Source organism: Podarcis gaigeae, assembly GCF_964106915.1.
Source record: "Podarcis gaigeae genome assembly, chromosome: 5".
Taxonomy (NCBI): Eukaryota; Metazoa; Chordata; class Lepidosauria; order Squamata; family Lacertidae; genus Podarcis; species Podarcis gaigeae.
The window spans coordinates 59,002,435-59,025,303 of NC_139681.1; the positions used below are offsets into that span (position 1 = coordinate 59,002,435).

Consider the following 22,869-nt stretch of genomic DNA (forward strand, 5'->3'; position numbering starts at 1 on the left):
CTGCCCATCTCACAACCTTACCTGTAGCCTCCGGTACAAAGGCAAGAATACCCATTTGGCTCATCAAAGCACTTGGCGTTGTTCTGGCAGCGATGGTCTAGGCAGTCGTCATAGTCTACACTGCAATTATCTCCCACAAAGCCGGGCATGCATTCACACCTGTAGGCAGGGACAGGAAGAAGGCACTCACTGGCTGTAGCTGCATCCCTTTCCTATCTACTTTAGAAGTCTATTGCAATTCCCCTGGTTTGCTGTAGGTTTAAATTTTTTTGCTTCCCCCCATGCCACCAAGGTAGCTGCTAAATCACTCACTTGGGCCCATCAGGGGTAGCCCTGCACACTGCATCATGCTGGCAGGGGCTAAGCTCCAGGGAGCAGACATCCATTAGCTGCTCACAGTAAGTCCCTGCAGGAAGGAGAGAAAAGTAGAGAGAAGCAGGCTCAGGCCCCATGTCCCCCGGGCCCAGTCTGCTTGTGGCTGTACCAGCTCCCCCAAGGAAAGGGAAGGAACGAGGAAGAACAACCTTTGCTGTCCCATCACTTGCATCCGTGCAACAGAACCAACAACTTATGGGAGGGTTTCCATATCCGGACCGGCAAAGTTATTGAGCTTTTTGGACCGGCAAAGTTATTGAGCTTTTTGGGCAGATTCACATGAAGTTTTTAAGTTAGTTTTTAAGAAAATCAGCAAAAACAACACTGTCAACATGGGCTGCCATACGTCCAAATTTTCCCGGACATCTGAGCAGGATGTACTACAATATTCCGGATATGTCCAGGAAATTCCAGACGTATGGCAACCTTATCTTATGCGCAGCCCACTAGAAGCACTGTGAGATAAGGTATGGACACCTTCCATTCAGACAATACATGGCAAACTACTTTGAGGGGTGGTTTTTCTTTTAACAATAATTTTAATGAAATAATTTAAAATAAAATATTTATAGTCTCATACTTCAGCCCAGAATGCTGTTATTTGTATCTAACTCCCAAACCCTGACTCAATATTCAACCAGGGTATAGGTGGATCTTCTATTTTTCAAGGAAAAACACTATTGTTCATGGGCTAGGTACTAACCTGGCAGGGAAGGGGGAACTGCTACTTGGGAATGCAACAGGGTATCTTCAGGTATTGGTGGAGGAGAGGTGCTACCAATAAACTAAAAAAAGTAAATGTTGGGCACTGGAGTCAGATCCTTAGGATAAACCTGCCTCTGGCACTGACCAGCTTAGAAGTTTGTGCTTTGCTACCTTAGCTCTCTTCTGCTTCTCTTCAAGTGCAGAGAAGCAGAACAGAGGGGGTAATGACAATAAAGATATTATTATTATTATTATTATTATTATTATTATCCGCCTCCATTACAAGCCTGGCCCTACCTGTGAAGAACGGAAGGCATAAGCATGTGTAATTGCTGGATCCATTAATGCATGTGGCACCGTTCTTGCAATTGTTATTGTTGCAGTTGTTGGTCCTTAGGCTGCAGGTTGGACCTTCAAATCCATCCACGCAGGAACACCTGTCGAGAGGGAAATGAGGGTTGTTTAACAAACTGAGAGGTTAGAAGCCACTCGCTTTGGGGCATTTCAGGGGTTTTGTGGGTGGTTTTTCTTTATCATTCTCGAAAAGAGCCCAAAGAAGAGTGAAAGGAAGCTTTCCAAGAAGAACATTCAATGCTCCGCCAATGGTTCTGAATATTGCACTGTCTTGCGCCTGAGACACTTTCGTCTCTGAGTGGTAGGATGTAGATGGATCCACTCTGGAGGCCACTTGGTATAGAAGGGGTTAAAGAGATTATTGTTTCCAGGAGAGTTCCAGGGCAGACACACTTGGAGCATAGCTGTCAATGTTTCCCTTTTTTAAAGGGAAATTCCCTTATTCCGAATAGGATTCCTCGCAAGAAAAGGGAAAAGTTGACAGCTATGACTTGGAGGGGCTTTAAGTTGAGTAGTGGAACAGGCAGGGCAGGGGAGGGGTTAAAGAAGAAGAAGAAAAGAGGACCCTTGGAATGGGCAAGAAAAGAAGGCTATGAGGATATGAGACTCAAGGTTAAATGAGCCTAAATGTTTGTTTAAGTATTGTCACTTAACTGTTTCTTGCTACTCAGCAGTGGTTTCGGGTGTGTTTATTGTATTTTTCTCTGGTTGTTGAATTTTTTTATATAAAACACCCTGAAATCCATTTTCATGAAGGGCAGTATACAACTAATTTAAATAAAAATGTAAACCAGCAAACAGGCAAATAAAATCAATTTTCAAAGCTATACCTATGGCTGCATTTGCATGCCCAAGCTAGATCAGTGTGTGTGCTGTATCTACAGTTCTATGCACATAATGCATGTGGTGCTATGTACTGCGTGGGTCTGAACTTGAGATTCATTTACGTGCACCATGTCACATCTGTGCACACATCAGGAAAGGGACGCATTGCATTCACATATATTTGCGTGTTGGGGGGGTTGTTGTACTAAAAGCACAGGTGAGTGTGTGCTGCATATGCTGTCATTTCCATTTATACTGCCTGTAGCCTATTTAGCTGGAAGAGGAAGCAGAGGTGGAAGAACTGATGACCTTCCGTCTCTGGCATATTGAATTGCTCTGCAGGCTGAGGGTCCTGATATCCTTTCCTAGAGGGCTCATCTCCCTGCCTACTACCTTTCCCCAAAGGCAGAATCTAGTCTGGCATGTGCAGGCAAACAGCTTTGTCAACCCCCAAAGGACATTATGTGCTGGCTTTGAAGATGCTGGGTTGTTATGGTGACGGGATGAGAGGCCATTTAGCATCTTGGCAATTTGGGTACACAGAAAGGGCTAGGGCCCCATTCTCTCTCTACTGCCTGTGGTTTATTTTCAGCCACTAATTATGGTCTGTTTCCCAGAAAGCCACCCACACTGTACTCTGGAGAGTGAAGTGGGGAGGAGTCCTGTGCATTGAGGTCCAACTGCAAACCAGAGCTATAGCTCCCCAAGAGGCTGTAAACGTCTTAAAAGGTTTCCCCTGCTGGGTCTCAACCCATTTTTACAGAAAGAAACTGACTACGGCTTCCAGGATTAGTGATTGTGGTGGTGGACAATCTTGGTGGAGGGTAAAGAGTGCCTTTTTGCACAGTATCAACAGAATGCTTCCCAAATCTTTCCCCCAAATCTGTTACAAAGCACCCCTAAAAACATCCAGCTTTTGTTATGATGGCCTGCACCTCAGAAGGACGTTGGTTTTAGTCTGGAGAGGCCTCAAGAGAGACTCCATTACAGAAAGCCAAGCTCACATGTTCCAAGCAAGCTGAGCTGCAAAAGCCCCCGGCAAATTCATTGTCTCCTTTCACTGTAAATCTCTGCCATTCCTCCCTTATAATTTGTAAATTTAGAAGTAAACGAAAGAGCACCATAAACAAGGATATGGCCACCAAAATATCACTCTCACGATTACTAATCAAGAAGTTTTGATCGCCTGAGGCTCTTGTCTGCAGAGTTCAAAAGATACGTTAATCTCTTTTCTCCAACTCACATAAACAGCAGATTAAGATGCATTATAAGAAGCCATTTTGCAAACATCTTAGACACCATTTTAATTTCTTTACACTCATTCACTGCCAGGAAAACAGGTTTTGCCTTCTTTGCTTTTATGCTAATTTTTAAGCCCAAGGTAAGCATAAAAGGTGATGCTTTTTGCCTTACCAATTAGGAATCCTTTGGATATCAAAGAGACCTCATCTCTCTCTGCCCAGTAACATCCCTGTGGACTCCCACACCTCATCCTCCTCCTCTCCCCTTTTTTTACTGCTGAAGAGGTGCTTTCATCTCCACCACATACCACCAAAGCCTCACAGAACAAGGTATGAAACTCTCTCAAGCCCATCAGCCGGCCAACCCCCACTCCCCTTCCCCCTATTTTCTCCTTTCAGGCCCCATCAGGTTCCTCAGGGAGACCTGCTCTCTTTATTCTCCTTGTCATGCCCCAAACTTGTCCCTTTGCTTTCTTCTAATTCCTGCCCTAAGCTCTTCCCCAAAGTCCCTACCGAAATCTCTACCATTTCCCCCCATTTGAGAAGCTGAGCACCCACTCACCTGAAGCTGGCTTCACTGCCTTCGTGAGACAGGCAGGTCCCACCATTCTCACAGGGCCTGCTGGAGCAACCATCCACAGAGAGTTCACAGTTTTGGCCCTGGAATAAGACAAGGAGAAGTAGCAGCCACAATACAAAGAACAAATTATAAAGCTCTGGCCAGGACGTGAGGTTTCTCAGTCTCAGGTCCTTGCTCATCAGCCATAAAAGAACAAAATAATTATAATAGGAATTGCTGCCTATACATAATGCAGGCTGTCCTTTTGGGGTTTGCTTGTTTTCGCCACCAGGATTTCCTTTATAGCTATGAGTCAAGAGCTGCCTTCCCAACCAAGCGTCTTCTGTAAGTTTTGAAGTTCAGTTTCCATCATGATCAGGGACAATGGGCACGCTAGTGCAAAACATCTGGCAAACGTTCAGATGAAACAGCCAGTTCCACATTCCCCACTCCCACCCCAAGAAATAGTGGCAGCTCTAGGTCCAATCAGTAGGGACTGAGAGTGTATCTCGCCCATTCCTGATGGCAGTGATAAACTAGGCTGGTTGTCAAACTGGAGAATGGGTTCCTTCCACCATGTCTTGGTCCTTCTCTGAGCCTTTTTCTTTTGGTTGACACAAGCTGTCAGAGGCTATGGTCCCCAAAGCAGGGAGAAAACCCAATCCTTCCCTTTGTCAATGATCTCTTCACCCTCCCTAGTCACCCCTCTCCTCCTCCCCATCCCTCTTCTCACCTTGTAGCCACTGGGGCAGATACAGCGGTAAGAGTCCAAAGGATCTTGTTGACATGTGCCCCTGTTTTGACAAGGACTGGAGAGGCAGGGGTTACACTTGGCCTGGATGATGAGGGGGGGAGGCCCTGCATAGATGAAAGAAACCAGACAACTAGAAATTGGGGTCAGAGCCAAAGAATCACTGAACGGGAGGGAGGTTTTCCACACATCCTCCTGTGGCCAGAATCTTTTGCAAGGCACTTGCCAGAAACATAGAGGAGATCGCAAATGGATTAATGGTGGAGCTGAATATATATTAACAGATGGAGGAGTTCTGAAAGGAGAGCCTGCCCACCCCACTCTGTGGCACAAAGCCAGGTTGTGCTTACTTGTTTTTCTTCTTTAAATAGTAGGCCCTGTGGCTCAGTGCTGGGACACATGCATTGCATGCAGAATTTCCTAGGTTCAATCCCTGGCTCCTCCAGTTTTTAAAAAGGGGGGGCTGGGTGGCAACTGATGGGAAAGACCTTTGGATGATGAACAAACAGTCCAATGGGGTTTGCCATATAGAGAGGCCAGGAACAGGCTGGAAGATGCGAACAGTTGGAGTGTTCCTATATAGACACTCTTACCACGTCAGCTAGGATGGATTTGGCTTTAGTGACTTAGCTGGATGAGAAGGCTATGGAAGGAGGAGGCAACATAGCCTCCAGCCTGTGTCCTTCCTCCAGGTCTTCCTTCACCAAGACACTCATCTTACCTTCTCAACACTATGGACCAAACATGATAGGAGTAGCACATGTGTGGGCAATGTGGTGCAACACAGAAGTTGCACAAGCCTCACCACAGTTCCAATCACTAGCATAAAGCCCTTCCTTTCATCTCCCCATTAACAACCCTCATGCTCCCTCACTATGTGCCTCATGCTCAACCAACAGGCCCAAGCCCTATAGTACTTGGAGTTACCCAAACTGTTCACCTGACCTGCCTTGGAGCTAAGGTGCCTCAACCTCGGTCCCAGTTTGGTTGGGAAAGGGAAGAGGGCCAAAGAGCAACTGGGCAGGGTAGGGTGGACCAGAAAGAGCCATTGTTTGGACAAAGCTGCTCTACAAAATGAATAAAGTATAAGGTATCCTATAAAGTATTTATTCACTTACCTAGGCACTCAAACTTCTTGGCAGGAGTGGTGAGCAGCAGTTTGCCCTCCATATCTGCAGGGCCAGCACAGCGGGCAATGCCAGGCTCCTTGTAGCCAGTTTTGACCCAGCCTGAGAGCCAGCGCATGTGGCAATCACAGTGCAGTGGGTTGGCACCGATGGCTCTGTGAAGCAGGGAGAACCAGAATCTCTACATAACTCCTTAAGGTCTGGAGGGGGGCTGTCATTCACTGCATTTGATCTCTCTGGCTGCCTCTAGTGGCCCTGGAACTGATTAATAAGTATGGTTTCTATTTTCAGACTTTGAAACTGCCCTCATAGGGCAACATAGCTACAATCTGAGGTAGTCTCTCTCTTTCTTCATACTGTTCTTAAAGGTATGATTCACACATGCTGGCTTGCAACTTGCTATCTCAGTTCCTGACAACATCACTCAATAAGATGCAGCTAAATGTGCAAATTGCGGCCACCGAAATGCAGGGTGTTGGCACCACTCATCACTTCAGGGTGCGGGTGCTGAGTGATGAACACACATAGAGGTAGTCCCTAGGGTTGCCGCTTTGCCTAGAGGTGCTGCTGATTAGCATATCTAAAATCTTTTCAGATGTATGTAAATTGCGAAACAATTTACTCTGAAGGCTGAAATTGCTCTGCAAGCTGAGGCTCCTGCTGGGGGGGGGAACCCTAAACAAAAAACATACCCCAGTCTTCCCCCCAATGTACCTTTCCCCATCCTTCTCCTTAGACTCTAACATAGGTAGAGTCTGTTGCAGTGCTTTATAGTTCTGAGCATTGGGGTGCTGATCTACACTGGTTTCTTCTACATTATTCTGAAGTGTAGTAGAGGACAAGAGGCACAGCACAACTTCCTCCCAAACTTCTTCCCCCCACCCCACTCACAGCCACCTGGGCATTAAGAGCCAGTACAGCCTGGGGGGTGTGTGTGCATGCTAACTCCTTTGCCTTACTTAAGAGATGCAAACTGCAGGAATGCAAGCTTGATTGCTGCTTCCTGATAAAAGGTGCCAATAGAAACTTTAGCAACACTGCAAGAAAACAGAACCAGACCAGTTTCTGCTGCTGTTCAGCATGCAGAGCACACAACATCTGCCATCACGTCAGCCAAGGCAGCCATCACACCAAAATGAAAATAGGCTTTACCCCTGCCTAGCATCATTCTCTGACCTGGTGGATAAACAACAGGAAACAAAGGATGCTTTCTAGCTTTTGCTTTCCAAGTACTGTCCCACAGAGCATCAGGTAGTAGTGCCAAGCTGGGATTCTCATGCAAGAGGAAAGAATGGGTGTTCAAACTGATGCAATACTCACAGGTGAGATAAGGAGATGACATCAGCAAATATCCCCTCAGGAAGTGTAGCAATATCATTTCCATGGAGGGACCTGGGCACAAAACACAAGTAGCATTCTCAGTGTCCTGGACCGTGGGACCCACCTGTCTTACGTGTTGTGATAGACCCTTTAAGAAGGTATGGGGAGCATGATCTGCCTAAAACCAGGGGAGTCAGGAATTGTGGGTTTTAGACTTAAACTCCTTCCCCCTATCCCATCTGCATCATATGTCAAGCAGAATTACAAACCCGCGGACTTATGATAGACTGCTGCTCTATGCCCAGATGAGGTGTGGCTGAGCACTAACTGGCCAAAGAAACAAGGAGAGCAAAGTGAATGTCCATATGACACATAACACACACAAACTAAGCAAGTGGAGGGTTCCTCAGCCCATTGTTCTCCCTCCACTACCAATTGCCTGGCTGCTCACTTCTTAAAGTAACAGTTTCCCAGGAATTAGGCCAAACTCCAGTCAGGGGATTCTCCTTGATCAGGGGCATAGGGGAATACATGAATACAAGGTACCTACAGCAGCCGTAGTGAACGGAGACCCTCAAAGGCCAGGGGAGGGATACACTGCAGGGCATTGTAGCTGAGGATCCTGAGGGATGGGGGAGAGAAGGAAGAGTTTCAATCATCACACATTCCTAAAAAAAACCCTCCAGCCCACATACTGTCTGATATCCCTCCCCCAGCCCCATGTTAGTTAAAGGAAGGAAAGTTTCCTCCCTCCTGCTCCCTGTGCCCATCAAAAACACTTCTCCTGCAGGTGGGGTGGGGGGTCTCCCTAAAATTGGACTCAGATCCTAAGGTAAGCTAAGAAAATTCACAGAAGGAAATCCTCCTGGCATTTCCTCCCCCAGCAAACCTCTGTGCCCAAACCCCCATTGTTCAGGAGACACACCCACCAAGCCTACTGACAGGTTTTTTGCAGGGCACAGTGTGTGTGGGGGGGGGGACAGGAAAATGTCCATCTGTGAAGTTCCCCAAGTTAGCACACCTTAGGAGCCAAGCCATTGTTTCTTTCAAGTTTTTCTTATGGGCAACTCACATAAACTGGGGCACAGTGTGTTCTTGGGGTATGGCTGGATTCCACTCAATGACGATGCTAACAACCCATGAAGTTCCTACTCTCTCCAGATTGGCCAAGTAGTTGGCACGAGTCTAAAATTGCAACTTTGATGGCAACACAGAAAACAATAGGGTCTGCTGGCCAATGAAGGATTTTTACTTTCTACATTACTTCTATTCAACTCAGTTCAACTATTCAGTTCAATTTTTTTATTTTATTTTTTGGCTAGGTGTCTTTCAATTAAATAGCAGTGGCATTCTATTTACTGCTAAGATGATTTTAAATATATTATCAATCAACAATATGTGTCACCAGCCCCCTTTCAATTGGGATGACTGAAATCCTACTAAAATCCTGTGATTTCAAGGCTCTGGCTGCCAGAAAACAATTTAATTGTATTTATTGACTGAGGCATTCAGTCCTATATTTGTCTTTTAAATGAAAATAAGTTTCCAGCCCTTCTGGTTGACCCTTAAGCTTGGAACTCAGAAACTGAACACCACAGTCAATAGAACAGAAAGAAACCTCCTAACCTAATGTTTATGATGATGTGGCAGCTTTAGGATTTATAAGCTAATATCAGAATGGGAACAGACGAGTACATGTGTATGGGTCACATGGATTTAAGCAAATTCCAGATTATAAGTAGTTGTTGTCACAGAACACCTTGTAGACAAGAATGAACTGCAGGAGGCATGCATTCCTGTTTAGTTAGTTGGAACCAGCAACTGACACCCCATCAATTGATGTTCTCTTTGGCCAGGCAGTAGACCCCAGGGATCAATGGCATTTCTACCCTGCTTTGCACAGTATAAGCCAGTATACTGTAACATCAGTCATTTAAAAAGGCATTTCTCTCCCTGTAGAGGAGGCCTCTTTTTGCTGGAGGCAGTAGGACATCCTCCCTTTCTGATCTGCTGGTCAAATGCTGTATTGGGCACTCACAGAGTGGTGAGCTGGCTCATATTGGTGACGGATGAGTTGCTGAGAGAGCTGATCTTGTTGTTGCTCAGATCCCTGTAAGACAAAAGCACTGTGCAAGCTCACATCACATTTAACTCTCTCTTCCTATAGAACAGACCCTCCAAGTGTCCCTATTTTCCAGGGAAGTCCCTGATTTAGAGAAGCCGTCCTGGTTTCTGATTTGATCCCAGAATGTCCTGCTTTTCCTTAGGATATCCCTATTTTCATTGGAGAAATGTTGGAGGGTATATGGAGTTATCCAACCCCAAGCCACTGGAAGGCAATCCTGTACAGGGAAGATTTTTTTTTAAAAAATAATGTTTTATTATGGTTTTATTTATGTTGGAAGCTGCCCAGAGTGCTGGGGCAACCCAATAAGATGTGAGGGGTAAAAATAGTAAAATAATCATTATGGAATGGGATGTCCCTATTTCCATTGGAGAAAATAGGGATGGAACAATTCTGTCCTTCCCAGATTTCTGCATTCAAACTCTACAGTCTTTTGCATATCTAAGGACACTCTCATGTGAACAGTGGCTCCACAGATTGAACATCCAGCAGATGCAGCGCTGGTGGCACCTTCAAATCTGCCTTCTCCTTTGGCAACAGCTCTGGGCTGATGACTGCATGTCGTCAGCTAATTCTTCTAATCTCTTCTCTGTCTGGTGCTGCTAGAAAGGAATCTTGATAAACTGTATCATGTAGGAAGAAGGAAATCTAGCAGTGCACATGCTCTGAAGGCCAGGGAAAACCACAAGATGACCTGCAGAGCATGGAGTGAATCTTGGAGTCAGTGTGCTTAAGACTTAGACTCAGCTGCATTTCAACAGCCAGCAAATAAAATAAACTGCGAAGGATCCTTTGGCAATAAACAAACATTTGAGATGAAAAGTCAGTGAGGTGGGGTCAATGGGGCAGGGGAAAAGGCTATTATTCAGAGAATTCCAGGAACCACATATGAGAGAGATGCCAGAAGGGTAATCTACCTCTTTGGGAACTGAAATCAGTTCCTAAAGGACTCACAGTGCCTTAGCAGAAAAGCAAAGCTATTCTAATGTCCAGCGAAACCAAAGTAAATAGAGAGATGGATGAACTCCAAATCCAAAGTCAGATGGACTAGATGGCGTTTTTAGAAGTATTTACTTCACCCAATATCCTGAGCTGAGTTAACTGCACCTTGCTCAAGAGAATCCAGCTTTTTTAGTTGTACGGCATTTGCATTTTAGCGACCCCATAACCAAGGCGGCTAAAATCTAAAAACATTTAATGGTTAATTTTAATGCTTTATGCTTCTCACCTCCTCTTCAGCTGTACAAGCTAATATGTTAAGCATAATTTTATGTAATTCAGAATGGGTCCTATGCCTCCTCTCAAATTCTCCCTTAGACAAAAATTATTTCTTATCCTCCATGCTAGCTTCTTTGACCATCCTCTTGTTGTTTTTCAGAAGCTTCTCTGCTTCCATATAGCTCTATGGTATGTGTGTGTTTTAACGAAAAGGCTTTTTTTTGCATTTTGATGGAAGAACCAGGTGGGAGATACAACATCTGGGTGCCACTCAGCCTTTCTGCACCTGCTTTATTCTCTTTGGTGCTCTCCTGGGAGCCTGAAAACAGAATGGCCACCTGATTCCACAAAGATTTCCTGTACCCCCAACCAGGCCCTCTGTACTGGTGAAAGGCTGATACCATGTGAGCCAAATCAGTTGATCAGCGTCCACTGAGGGACGAGTTGCACCACTCCCCACCTAGGCCTGGTCTAAAAATTTCCACAGACATGCTGCACAAATGTCTGAGAAAAGGCCACAGCCCACAGCCCATCTCCTGCCTCTCTGAAAAAAAGACTATGGCAAGCTCTCGGGGACCCACGCGAGGCCACTTCTTCTCAGATACTTACACCAGCTGTAGGTAACGGAAGGTGGAGAGCTGTCCAGGAACCAGAGTGAATTGGTTGCCATCCAAGTAGCTGCAAGGACAATGAAGGATGCATCAGAGGTCACAGCAGCAATACAGGAGAGGACTGTTAAACTTCCAACAATGGTGTTCAAAGGACTCTAAACCTAGAAGCTATAACTAGTGATAAGCACTGTCCCTGCTCCTCTGTTAATGGTGCCAGCTAAGGGAGAACCATCAGAGTTATCTTGTAAGTGCAAATGCCTGTGTTTCACGCCTGTATTTCTAACAGGGTGGCATACGTGCTCTCCTAAATCTGAAACTATGTTTGTCTCAGGCTGCCTTGCTTTCTTCCAGTTTTCCAGATGTTTGATTCTAGGATATCAACATTGGATTCATTAACGCTGCAGAGTAATATAACAGTACTACAGGCCCCTTCCACCTGCCACAGAACTCATTCCCCTAAATAAAAAATCCCTTCAGAGTTCAGTGGCATCCAGTTTTGAACCCACAGAGAATGTGGCATGCACTGGATCAGTTTTTAGCTTTTGAGGATAATCTGCTGAACAGTGCAAGGTATAAAGCTGCATGCCCCTCACTAGGCTGGTCCCAGCCCCTTCATCCACGGGTGCGACTTGCCAGTGCCCATATTGCCCCTTCTTCCCGGATGCAGCGTCAGCAGAAGGGCCCAGGCAGCATTACTCACAGCTCTGTGACGTTCTTGGGGATCCCTTTGGGGAGGGATTTCAGGTGCTTGTTGCTGCAGCGAACAACAGTGTCTAGGCAAGTGCACTCCTGGGGACACTGAGGGCGTGGGAAGCAGCTTGTCTCCTCCTGACCTGCCAAGGCACAAGCCAAAGGGTTCACAGTGGAAAGAGACGGCATGGTGATGGAATAGGAGATCTTGAAAGCAGACATTATGTTTCTCCAGGGAAATCTAGATTTCAGTCTGCCCTTATATCACCATTATAAAGTGTCCCACTTTATCAAAGGGCCAAAGGCATCAGCAGCAATTAGAACTGAGAATATTAATCAACTGGTGTGATTAATTCATTGCAAATAAAACACCGCTCTTAATTGGAAAGAGTGTGAAAGGTCCCTTTGACATCTATGTCCTCCTATTGATTTACACAAGGGTTTCAATTCTCAGAAGCACATGGGAAAAGCTATGGAGCTGTTAATTCCCCCCCCCCCCCCCGAACAGCAGCCACCCCTCCACACCCTGCATAGATGCACCATATCAGAAGCTGCTGTTTGGACCAGGGCCAACGGCTTAAGATGATTTGCTAGACAGTTAATGATTTACCTATTTAGTAAAGTGACACTGTGTTAAACATCTCCAAAAATATTTCCTGCATTAAGATACTGTACTTATTTATACTGAGTGGTTAAATAGCTGATTAAATTGCCTTGCTTTTAACCAATTAATTGACTTTTTTTTTGGGGGGGGGAACCTTGAGACCACTCCTAACCACGGCGGCACAGCCCCTTACGTAAGTGGGGACCTGCTGCATGCCTGACAAGATTTGTGCCATGTTTCAGTTTATGTCCAGTTTGAAGGCACAAGGCAATACTAAAACTGCTAGGCATGTCCATGTAATTGCTGCTGAGCTTGACCAGTGCCCATGCTGGGACAACAAAAAAGGCCATCCCAACTGAGGAAACAGTATGAGAAGAAGAAGATTGCAAGACATACATGCATGCACGCACACACACACACACACACACACACACACACACACACCCTAAATCTCCCACAACCTTTCAGAATGGGGCGACCACATCATTTCATTAGTGGCTGCAGTCTTCTTTGCCCTTTACAGCAGCCTTTGGGTTCCTCCCACTTCAGCTGATCTGTGTGAGGAAACTCATTTCCATGTGTGAACAAGATTTGAGGGCTGAGGCAGTTTACACACACAGTGCAGCCTGGGCTAATGGACATTCAGCGTTTTCAAAATCTGGCTTAATACATGGCACTCCCATTTTCCGTAATGATTTCCTGTGTGCCCTCTGTTGGTTTAAATTCATATTGCAACAACTCTGGACAGGGAAAAGGGTTGGACATTTATGGCTTAATGGGAAGATCAACCTCGTTCAACCACAACAGCCTTCCCAACTATACTACACTGGTCTGCTAGCGGAAACTCAAATAGGGCCTTAGGTGGGTCTGTGGGAAGATACACCTGCTATACAATCATAGCCTCAGTTTGCATAATTGCTCCCTCCCCATCCTCCTCATCCCCACCGAGAGCCTGTGAGTTACCTTCCTCACACCTGAAGTCGGGGAAGGCCACATCCTGCAGTGGGATTTGGCGTAGGAAGTCCGGATTATTGCAGCGGGGGTTCCCAGTCACAATCTTCCTCCTACGAAGCCAGTCGCCCAACCAGGCCAGGCGGCAATTGCAGTTGAAAGGGTTAGCCAGCAGGTTCCTGGGTGGGAGGGGTACAGGAGGGAGATAAATAAACTGGGCAAGCACAGGATAATCTAGCAAAGGCTTGTAGCAGCTCTCCAAGGTCTTAGGGACAGATTTTTCCAATACTGCTACATAGGAGCGCTTTTGAGAAGCCAAGGATTAAAGTAGGGACCTGCTGTATAGAAAGCATGGGTTCTACTCCTGAGCTATGGAGCCTCCCTACAATCAAGGTGGGGTAGCAGACACCATGTAGACAGCTCTCACCAAGGGATAGAGGACTGAGTGTGTTCAGAGGTTAGTTAATAGGTTAGAATTTCCCCGCCTCGCAACTCACAGTGTGGAGAGCGACTGCAACGTGTCAAAAGCCCCAGGTGCGATGGTGCTGATCTGATTGTCGTACAGCGAGAGAAGGCGCACATTGCGCAGTCCCGTGAAGCTGTCGTTGTGGATGCAGTTGATGCGGTTGTTCCTCAGCATCCTGGAAGGAGGACAGAGAATGGGAAGAAGCCCGTTCTACAAACTACCCCTGGAAAGCCAAAGGAGACTGACAGTATTCTCCACCCTGCTACTCCTCCTGCATACTGACAACCCACCGCTGCTGCTCTCTCCTATCTTCCCTACCCCAGTTAGGCCAACAACCCCAGTTAGGCCAACTTACAGGGTCCGCAGCCCATCGAGGCCCCGGAACATGGCGCTGCGCACTGACTCCAGCTGGTTAACCGTCAGGTGTAACTCACTGACTGAAGCTGCCCCTTCAAAGGCCCCATCCTCAATTTCTGACACCTTGTTGTTGCTCAGGTTTCTGGGAAAGCAAGGAACATGAAGTGATAGTGGAACACAGGAGCAGGCAGAAAGTTTTCTCAACTCAGTGCGCAGCCTACAAGGAGCATTTCTCTCCAACAGAGACAAATGACGAATATTTGTAGTAGTTCCAACAGCGCTGGTTTTATTTTGCTGTCTTTAATTCTTCTGCAACCAGCGCCTGCTGAACCCACTTTGAATGTATGCCATATGTTTACTCTTAAGCCTTTGACTTCCTCTAAAAAAAATTGTTTCTGCTTCTGAAGGCCCATCGAGTAGCCCCTGGCAGTCTTTATCAGAATCTTCTCCCTCCCATGCCTGCTCTTTGCACTGAAAGGAAAGCTCCCACTGATGTCAATGGAAGCTTTATTCTCCTTGTAAACAGCAGTTGAGGTGGGGCGGGGAGGGGGCGCAATTCCAGCACTGGGTCAAAGCTCCCCTCACTCCACACCATTGTCCTGATCTGGTTGGCCCCCCTATGCCAGCTGTTCAACTTTAAAAAATCAACTATGCAACACCAAGCAATGTGACAAAGGTCATCTCTAGTTTGGCCTTTCCATTCTAGGCATACATGTCAGCCTCTTGCATTAGAAATATCTGGCTCCTGTTGGAATACTCCTGCACTCTAAGCCCTGTTCATATTGCCGCCTCCTTTCCCCCAGATCTTGTGTGCACAAGAGGTCTTTGGAGTATCTCCTCTGCTATGAGAACCCCTTACCCACATACTCACATTTTCTTTAAGTGTGGGAGCTTCTTAAAGATGCCTGTGGCCTCCAGCACTGTGATCTCATTGTTGTTCAGCCGCCTGCAACAGAAATAAAGGATTGTAAGCATACAGCTCGGAAAGCAAAGCAGTGAATAAAATAAAATATATGTGTATTCTAGGCCCATCTCTGAAAACTAACTTTGCATTGCTTAACACATTCTTTCCACTCTGTACTGAGTTAATCCCTGTGTATAAAAATGTGCATATGTGTCAGGGGTTCAGAAGGAGAGACACAGGAGGGGGAGCAAATGGAGAGTGAGGAGGAGGAGTACGAGGGGGGCGCAGGCAGTGACAGTGGCCAGAGTTATTCCACAAGCCTCTCTAGCGAATCGGAGGACTCACAGAAGGGAGCGCCGGTGGCCAGAGCAAGGGAGATTCCAAGGGAGAAACCTCAAGAGGGAGGGGCCAGCGGGGAGTCTCTGAACAGCAGCTGGAGATCAGGGCCAGCGTCTCCACCAGAGCGCAGTGGGGAGGGGGAGTCCCAGGAGTCGGGACCAGTGTCCTCACCACCAGAGGGAGGAGAGGAGTCAGGTTTGGCAACACCCACATCAGGAAGCGGGGAAACGGTCAGAAGGAAAGTCACCGGCTGGGCGCGCGCGCCAAGTTCAAATGTACAGGAGCGCGGCACAGCGGGGAGCCCGGGAAGGGAGCCAGGTCCTAAAGCCCGCCGGAGGGAGGGGCAAGACTCAGGAGGCTCCGCGTCAGAGGAGTCCAGGAAGGAGGGAACCCCAGAGGGCAGAAGGACCCAACGCAGGAAAGAGCAGCGCAAGAGGTGGAGCCGGGCTAGAATCTTAAACTGGTGTGGGTGGAGCAGTGAGTCAGAGGGGACTTAGCCGGTCTAGCGTTAAGACGTGGGCCTGCGCGCCCAGAGCTTGGAAATGGAAACTAAACTTCAATAAAGACTTTTGTATATAATATCCACTGGGCGTTGGTCCTCTGTCAGCTGGGACCTAGCGGCAGTCCTGACAGTAAGTCCCCTCTCCATTTTCACCAATTTTGCAACCTCGTGGAGTGCGGGAAAGCAGCGAGGGGTGAAGATTGGTGCTTCGCGAGCTCACGAAAAACAGGGAAATGACTACCGAAGAGAGGATAGCGAGTTTGCAAAACGCAGTGACGCAGTTGACTGCAGAAATTGCGGCTTCCAGAAAGAAAGAACAGGAAGCAGCTGCTGCCTGCCAGGATCTGCGAACCAGGTTAGAAGTGCTAAGTACACAGAGGCTACCAGCCACCAGACCAGAAGGGATTGGGCTGGGAAACAGAGGAGGGAGCCTGGTATCTCACTTCAATGGGGACCTGCAGGAGTATCCTAACTTCAGAGCAGATGTGATTTATGCATTGCAGCTGCTTGACAAAGACTTTAAAAATGAGGGAGAGAAAGTGGGATTTATTATTTCGCATTTGCGGGGGGAGGCAAAATCGTGGCTGCGCAATCTATGGAGAGACAAGGATCCAGCCCTCCAAAATGCGGCTGCCTTCATTAAAGTGATGGATGCGTGTTTTTTATCTGAGATTGATGTGGATATCGCTAGGAGGGAGATTCACGGACTAAGACAAGGTAAAGCCACTGTGAGGCAATATCATTCACGTTTTTTCGGATTGGTGAATGTACTAGCCTGGGAGAAAGAATCGCCTGCCGTCAGAGACCTGTTCTGGGAGGGGTTGAGCGGAGCTGTGAAAGATGAGATCGCAAGGGGGGGAAGACCCCAAACCACCAAGGAAGTGGTGGAACGGGCACTCTCCATTGGGGTTCGGTTGGAAGGACGCCCTTGGGGCAGGGAGGAAGGGCATTTGGGACGCACGCCAGCGAGAGGACTGCCTCCCTTCCCCAAGGAGGCGGCGCGCGCTCGATCCATGCCTCCGCTGGGAGGGGGAGAGGAGCCGATGGAGATAGGTGGTGCTAAGGCTCACTCCACAGTCGGAGCCCTAACTCCGGGAGCAGTCAAGATGAAGCCTCCTAGAGGAACCAGGAAGTGCTACATCTGCGACAGTGCTCAGCATATGGCAAAAGAGTGTCCCCAGCGGTTTCACAAGCATACTGCAGCCGCAGCGACAGTAACAGACGCAATTCAGCAGAGGGAGTCGCAGCAGGAAAACTCCACTGTCTGGCTGGAGATGGCATCTCTGGGGACCAGCCAGACAAGTCAGTGAAGCAATCCCCAGGGATCTTACAGCCCACCGACCCCCTCCCACCCAAACCAGTAGTGCAGCTCACCGCATCCCTTCAGCTCCCCAATGGGCTACTTGTGGAAATTCCCATCACCGTCGACTCGGGGAGCAATGCAGATTTTATAGACATGCAGTTCCTCCAGCAACATGGCATAGCCCTTCTGCCAGCGGCGGTACCTCTGAAAGTCGTCACAGTGGACGGCAGGGAGCTACTGGGAGGGCAAGTGCTACAGCAGACGCCGCCAATGGTGATGCGCATTGGAAACCACCGTGAGGTCATCAGCTTCAACGTCACCCGCCTGTCAGACACGCCCATAGTGTTGGGAATGAGTTGGCTGGATAGGCACAGCCCGGCATTAGCTTGGTACCAGCGGCAACTGACCTTCGGCTCCTCTTACTGCGCAGAACACTGCATCCTGGCGGACTTGGAAGATGAGGGGCACGAGGATGGACCACAGCTGAACTTGGGCATGTTGCAAGCGGTGCCTAACAAATACAAGGAGTTTTTGGAGGTCTTCTGCGAGAAAGAGGCGGATAAGCTGCCACCCCACAGACCTTACGACTGCAAGATCGACCTCCTGCCCGGGGCGACGCTCCCGACGGGGAAACTGTACTCCATGTCTGAGGATGAATTGCAAGAGCTCAGGGAGTTCATAGATCACAACCTGAAGCGGGGATTCATCCGGGAGTCCAAGGCGGCAGGAGGCAGTCCCGTGTTCTTTGTAAAGAAGCGGGACACGCCCCAAAAGAGGCTGGTCGTTGATTTCCGCTTCTTGAACCTCAAGACCAAGCCCTCAGCATTCCCTATGCCCAAGATCGATGACCTGCTGGCGACGGTGAGGAAGGGTCGCATCTTTACCAAGTTGGATCTGCGCGGAGCGTACAATCTCATTCGCGTACGGGAAGGCGACGAGTGGAAAACTACCATGTTTACGCCGCTGGGCACTTATGAATACAGAGTTATGCCTTTTGGATTAAAAAATGGTTCCCACTGCTTTCAAGCCTTCATGCATCATGTCTTGGCGGGTCTCCTCTACAAGAAGTGCGTCTGCTTCCTGGATGACATCCTAATCTTCTCGGAATCGCCGGAGGCTCACGAGAGAGATGTTAGGGAAGTTCTGCAGAGGCTGCGGGAGCACAGGCTGTACGCCAAGCTGGAGAAGTGCCAGTTCGACAAGACGGAGGTGGATTTCTTGGGCTACAAACTGTCCGACAAGGGACTGGCTATGGACGGTGCCAAGGTACGTGCAGTACTGGATTGGAAGAGCCCACGCAATAGGAAGGAAGTACAGAGGTTTGTCGGTTTTGCCAACTTTTATCGCAAGTTCATCAAGGGTTTCGCCATGCAGACAGCGGCCATCACCGACACCCTCAGTTCCAAGAAGAAGAGGTTCATCTGGACGGAGCAGGCAGAGCAGTCCTTTCAGAAGCTCAAGCAGCTCTTCGCTTCCGAAGAGAACCTACTGCACGTAAATCCCAGCAGGCCCATGAGAGTGGAGACGGACGCCTCAGACAGGGCCGTGGGAGCCGTTCTGTTGCAGCAAGACCACCAGGGGGACTGGAGGCCGTGCGCTTTCTACTCCAGAAAACTCAGCAAAGCGGAGCAGAACTACACCATTTGGGACAGGGAGTTGCTGGCCATACATGCAGCCTTCAAGGCGTGGCGGCACTTCCTCGTCGGAGCCAAGCACACGGTGCAGGTCCGCACAGACCATAAGAACTTGGAGTACTGGCGCACGGCGAGGTTCCTGAACCAGCGACACATCCGCTGGGCGGAGTTCTTTGCAGATTTCGACTTCAGAATTGAGTACATCCCAGGAAACAGCAACGTCTTGGCGGACGCGCTGTCCAGAAAACCGCAGTATCTGGAGGCAGAGGCACCGGCGGCGGCCAAGCACATTTTCACACCACAGGCATGGGCATGCGCGTCAGCCACGGTGGACCTGGACGCGGTGCGCCGCGCGCTGCAAACGGACTCGTTCGCCCGAGCCAAGATGGAGGAGGTGTGCAGTGGCAAGGCGAGGGGCGACGAATTCCAAGTGCGAGACGGCCTGCTCCTACGCAAGGGAGTCCTCTACGTACCAGGAGACAGCCTCCGCGCGAAGGTCCTGCAACAGCTGCACGACGCGCCCAGCGCGGGGCACTTCGGCAAGGAGAAGACGGTGGACTTAGTAGCCAGAGACTTTTGGTGGCCTAAGATGCGGGGGGATGTCGCGGACTATGTCAATAGGTGCGACACCTGCCAAAGGGCTAAGCCTGTGCACCAGCCGCCGGCGGGCCTGTTGGAACCGCTACAGACACCGTTCGTACCGTGGGAGAGGGTAGCCCTGGACTTTGTCACAGATCTACCCAGCTCAAGGGGCAAGACGGCAGTGCTCGTGGTAGTGGACCTGTTCACCAAGATGGCCCACTTCATTCCGTGCGCTAAGGTGGCCACGGCCGAGCAGACCGCTAAGATGTTCATAGACCACGTGTTCAAGGTGCACGGCCTACCACGGTCTATTTTGTCCGACCGGGGGCGCCAGTTCATTTCCAACTTCTGGCAAAAGCTGATGGGATTCCTGAACGTCAAGGTCAGCCTGGCGTCGGCGAGACACCCGCAAACTAACGGGCAGGCGGAAAGGGTCAACGCCATCATGCAGCAGTACCTGAGATGCTACGCGAACCAGCAGCCATCGACCTGGGTGGACTATCTACCGTTGGCCGAGTTTGCCTACAACAACACGAAGCACGGGTCCACGGGGGTGACCCCATTTTTTGCCAACTACGGGAGGCATCCCAGAACCTTCCCGGGTCTGGACACAGTGCGGGAGGGGGAGCCACAGGGAGCAGAGGAAGTGGCAGCGGAGTTGCAGGAGATCCACGAGCAGCTCAGGAGGCAGTTAGAGTTGGCAAAACAGGCTTACAAAGTGCAGGCAGATCGACACAGGAGGGTTGGGGAGGACATCCAGGTGGGAGACTGGGTCTGGTTGGCAGCACAAGCAGTTCCAGCCAGATCGTTAGCCAAGAAGAAACTAGGGCACAAGCAGCTAGGGCCTTACCAAGTAGAGGCGCAGATCAACCCAGTGGCCTTCCGGTTGACACTCCCGGAGGGTTCCAGAATGCACCCGGTCTTTCATAGATCAGTGCTCACGCCCTACAGAGAGCCCCACAGGTTTCAAGCACCGGGGAAGGCGCCAGACCCGCTCAGAGAAGCGCCCAAGAAAGGGGGGTCGCCGAAAGGGGAGCCACTTAATGAAGCCACTGAGATTTTAGACTCAAGGTGGGGGGAGGACGGGATTGAATATCTTCTCGCCACGGAGGACACCCCGGCCAGCGCCAACAGGTGGGTGCCGGATTACGCAGTGGAAGAGCAGTTGCTCAAGGAAGAATTCCACACACTTTTCCCGCACAAGCCTATGCCGGCGGGCTTTTTCGAGGATTGTTTGTTCACACCCACACTCTCGGCCAGCACTTTCCGGGGTTTCTCGTCAGCTGAGGACTCGGCTCCGGGAGGCAGCTCTCCGGAGGGATCACTTTCAGGTTTTGGCACGGGGGGATCTTATTGGTGGGAGGACCAACCCGAAGTGGGCTGGCGCAGAGACATGCCGAAGGGGTCCTGGGAGGTGGACCCCCATCAAACAACAGGGGGAGGAGGGCTCTTGGGTGATTTGGGGTCGAGCGCAGATTTCGAGCACACCGCGCAGGAGATGGAAGCGGAGGAGGTCGTCGTCGACGAGCCCATGGGGGACTTCCCGGACTTATCTCGATGGTTGCAAGCCTCAGGGGACGAGCTGTATCCTGGACTCACCCCTACAACAATGGAGCACCCGGAACCCGCACCGGAAGAGGGGGAGGGGGGAAGGGGGGGCTTCGAGGGGGGGATGGATGTCAGGGGTTCAGAAGGAGAGACACAGGAGGGGGAGCAAATGGAGAGTGAGGAGGAGGAGTACGAGGGGGGCGCAGGCAGTGACAGTGGCCAGAGTTATTCCACAAGCCTCTCTAGCGAATCGGAGGACTCACAGAAGGGAGCGCCGGTGGCCAGAGCAAGGGAGATTCCAAGGGAGAAACCTCAAGAGGGAGGGGCCAGCGGGGAGTCTCTGAACAGCAGCTGGAGATCAGGGCCAGCGTCTCCACCAGAGCGCAGTGGGGAGGGGGAGTCCCAGGAGTCGGGACCAGTGTCCTCACCACCAGAGGGAGGAGAGGAGTCAGGTTTGGCAACACCCACATCAGGAAGCGGGGAAACGGTCAGAAGGAAAGTCACCGGCTGGGCGCGCGCGCCAAGTTCAAATGTACAGGAGCGCGGCACAGCGGGGAGCCCGGGAAGGGAGCCAGGTCCTAAAGCCCGCCGGAGGGAGGGGCAAGACTCAGGAGGCTCCGCGTCAGAGGAGTCCAGGAAGGAGGGAACCCCAGAGGGCAGAAGGACCCAACGCAGGAAAGAGCAGCGCAAGAGGTGGAGCCGGGCTAGAATCTTAAACTGGTGTGGGTGGAGCAGTGAGTCAGAGGGGACTTAGCCGGTCTAGCGTTAAGACGTGGGCCTGCGCGCCCAGAGCTTGGAAATGGAAACTAAACTTCAATAAAGACTTTTGTATATAATATCCACTGGGCGTTGGTCCTCTGTGAGCTGGGACCTAGCGGCAGTCCTGACAATATGTATCAGAATATAAAGCATAATGCAAATGGATTCTTCTGCCAAGGAGTAAGTATATGGCTTTGAAAGCCAATACACACCAGCTTTCTAAATCAAGCATCTGCAGTAGAAAGCCACTTGTCCGCATGAACAATGTGCCCTTTTCCTACACACAGATAATTTCAAAGAATTTAATATAGAAAAGAAATTGAAGGTGAAATGGCCCAATGAAAGACTCAGTACTGGATAGGGCCAAGGGCCATTCCACTGTGCTTGCATGGAGAATCTATGCTTCATATAAAAGGCTTCAGATACCCGTTTAGAACACAATATGGGATGCTGGGTGCAGTGCAGTGCACTACAGAAGGGAGAGGCACTGGAGTGAAAAACGCACCAGAAATAGAAGTTCTAAGCTTTGTCAGTGTGTAAGATGAACACTGGGTACAGAAGTTAGGAATCTTAGATGAGTGGCTGAGGCAACCCAGTCAGATGGGTGGGGAATAATAATAATAATAATAATAATAATAATAATAATAGAAGAAGAAGAAGAAGAAGAATTGGACATACTGCAGTGATTCAAAGTATGAATTAAGTATGAGGAGAAAAAACCCTTAGACAACAAGGAGTTTCCCCCTCACTTCTATTATCACCTTAAGAAAAAGAACTGTGAGTTTCATAGATTCACGGTTAGCAGCAAGTATGTAGGGAACCTTTTAACCTTTACCTCCACTGTCAGAGGCAGCATTCTTCCAAATACCAGTCACTGGGAATTACAAGTGGGAAGAGCACTGTTGTGTCAGATCCTGCATGCACGCTTCCCATAGGCCACTGTGAGAACAGAATGCTGGACACTTGGCCTGATCCAAAAGGGCTCTTCTTATGTTTGTTGGGCTCTATAGAGTTAAAAT

General features: G+C 49.2%; 1 protein-coding gene across 1 annotated transcript in view; it reads right to left on the bottom strand.

Moving 5' to 3' along the window:
• SLIT1 (slit guidance ligand 1) overlaps positions 1 to 22,869 on the bottom strand; it is a 127,036-nt gene that overhangs the window by 7,604 nt on the left and 96,563 nt on the right. Inside the window, exons 17-31 of the mRNA XM_083737927.1 lie at positions 15,151 to 15,225; positions 14,278 to 14,421; positions 13,954 to 14,097; positions 13,469 to 13,635; positions 11,912 to 12,044; positions 11,210 to 11,278; positions 9,296 to 9,367; positions 7,808 to 7,879; positions 7,258 to 7,329; positions 5,929 to 6,092; positions 4,793 to 4,917; positions 4,063 to 4,160; positions 1,378 to 1,517; positions 313 to 406; positions 22 to 159 (exon numbers count right to left, since the gene is read on the bottom strand). Coding sequence (XP_083594053.1) covers positions 22 to 159; positions 313 to 406; positions 1,378 to 1,517; positions 4,063 to 4,160; positions 4,793 to 4,917; positions 5,929 to 6,092; positions 7,258 to 7,329; positions 7,808 to 7,879; positions 9,296 to 9,367; positions 11,210 to 11,278; positions 11,912 to 12,044; positions 13,469 to 13,635; positions 13,954 to 14,097; positions 14,278 to 14,421; positions 15,151 to 15,225 — 1,707 coding nt within the window. The remainder of the gene's footprint in view (positions 1 to 21; positions 160 to 312; positions 407 to 1,377; positions 1,518 to 4,062; positions 4,161 to 4,792; positions 4,918 to 5,928; positions 6,093 to 7,257; positions 7,330 to 7,807; positions 7,880 to 9,295; positions 9,368 to 11,209; positions 11,279 to 11,911; positions 12,045 to 13,468; positions 13,636 to 13,953; positions 14,098 to 14,277; positions 14,422 to 15,150; positions 15,226 to 22,869) is intronic.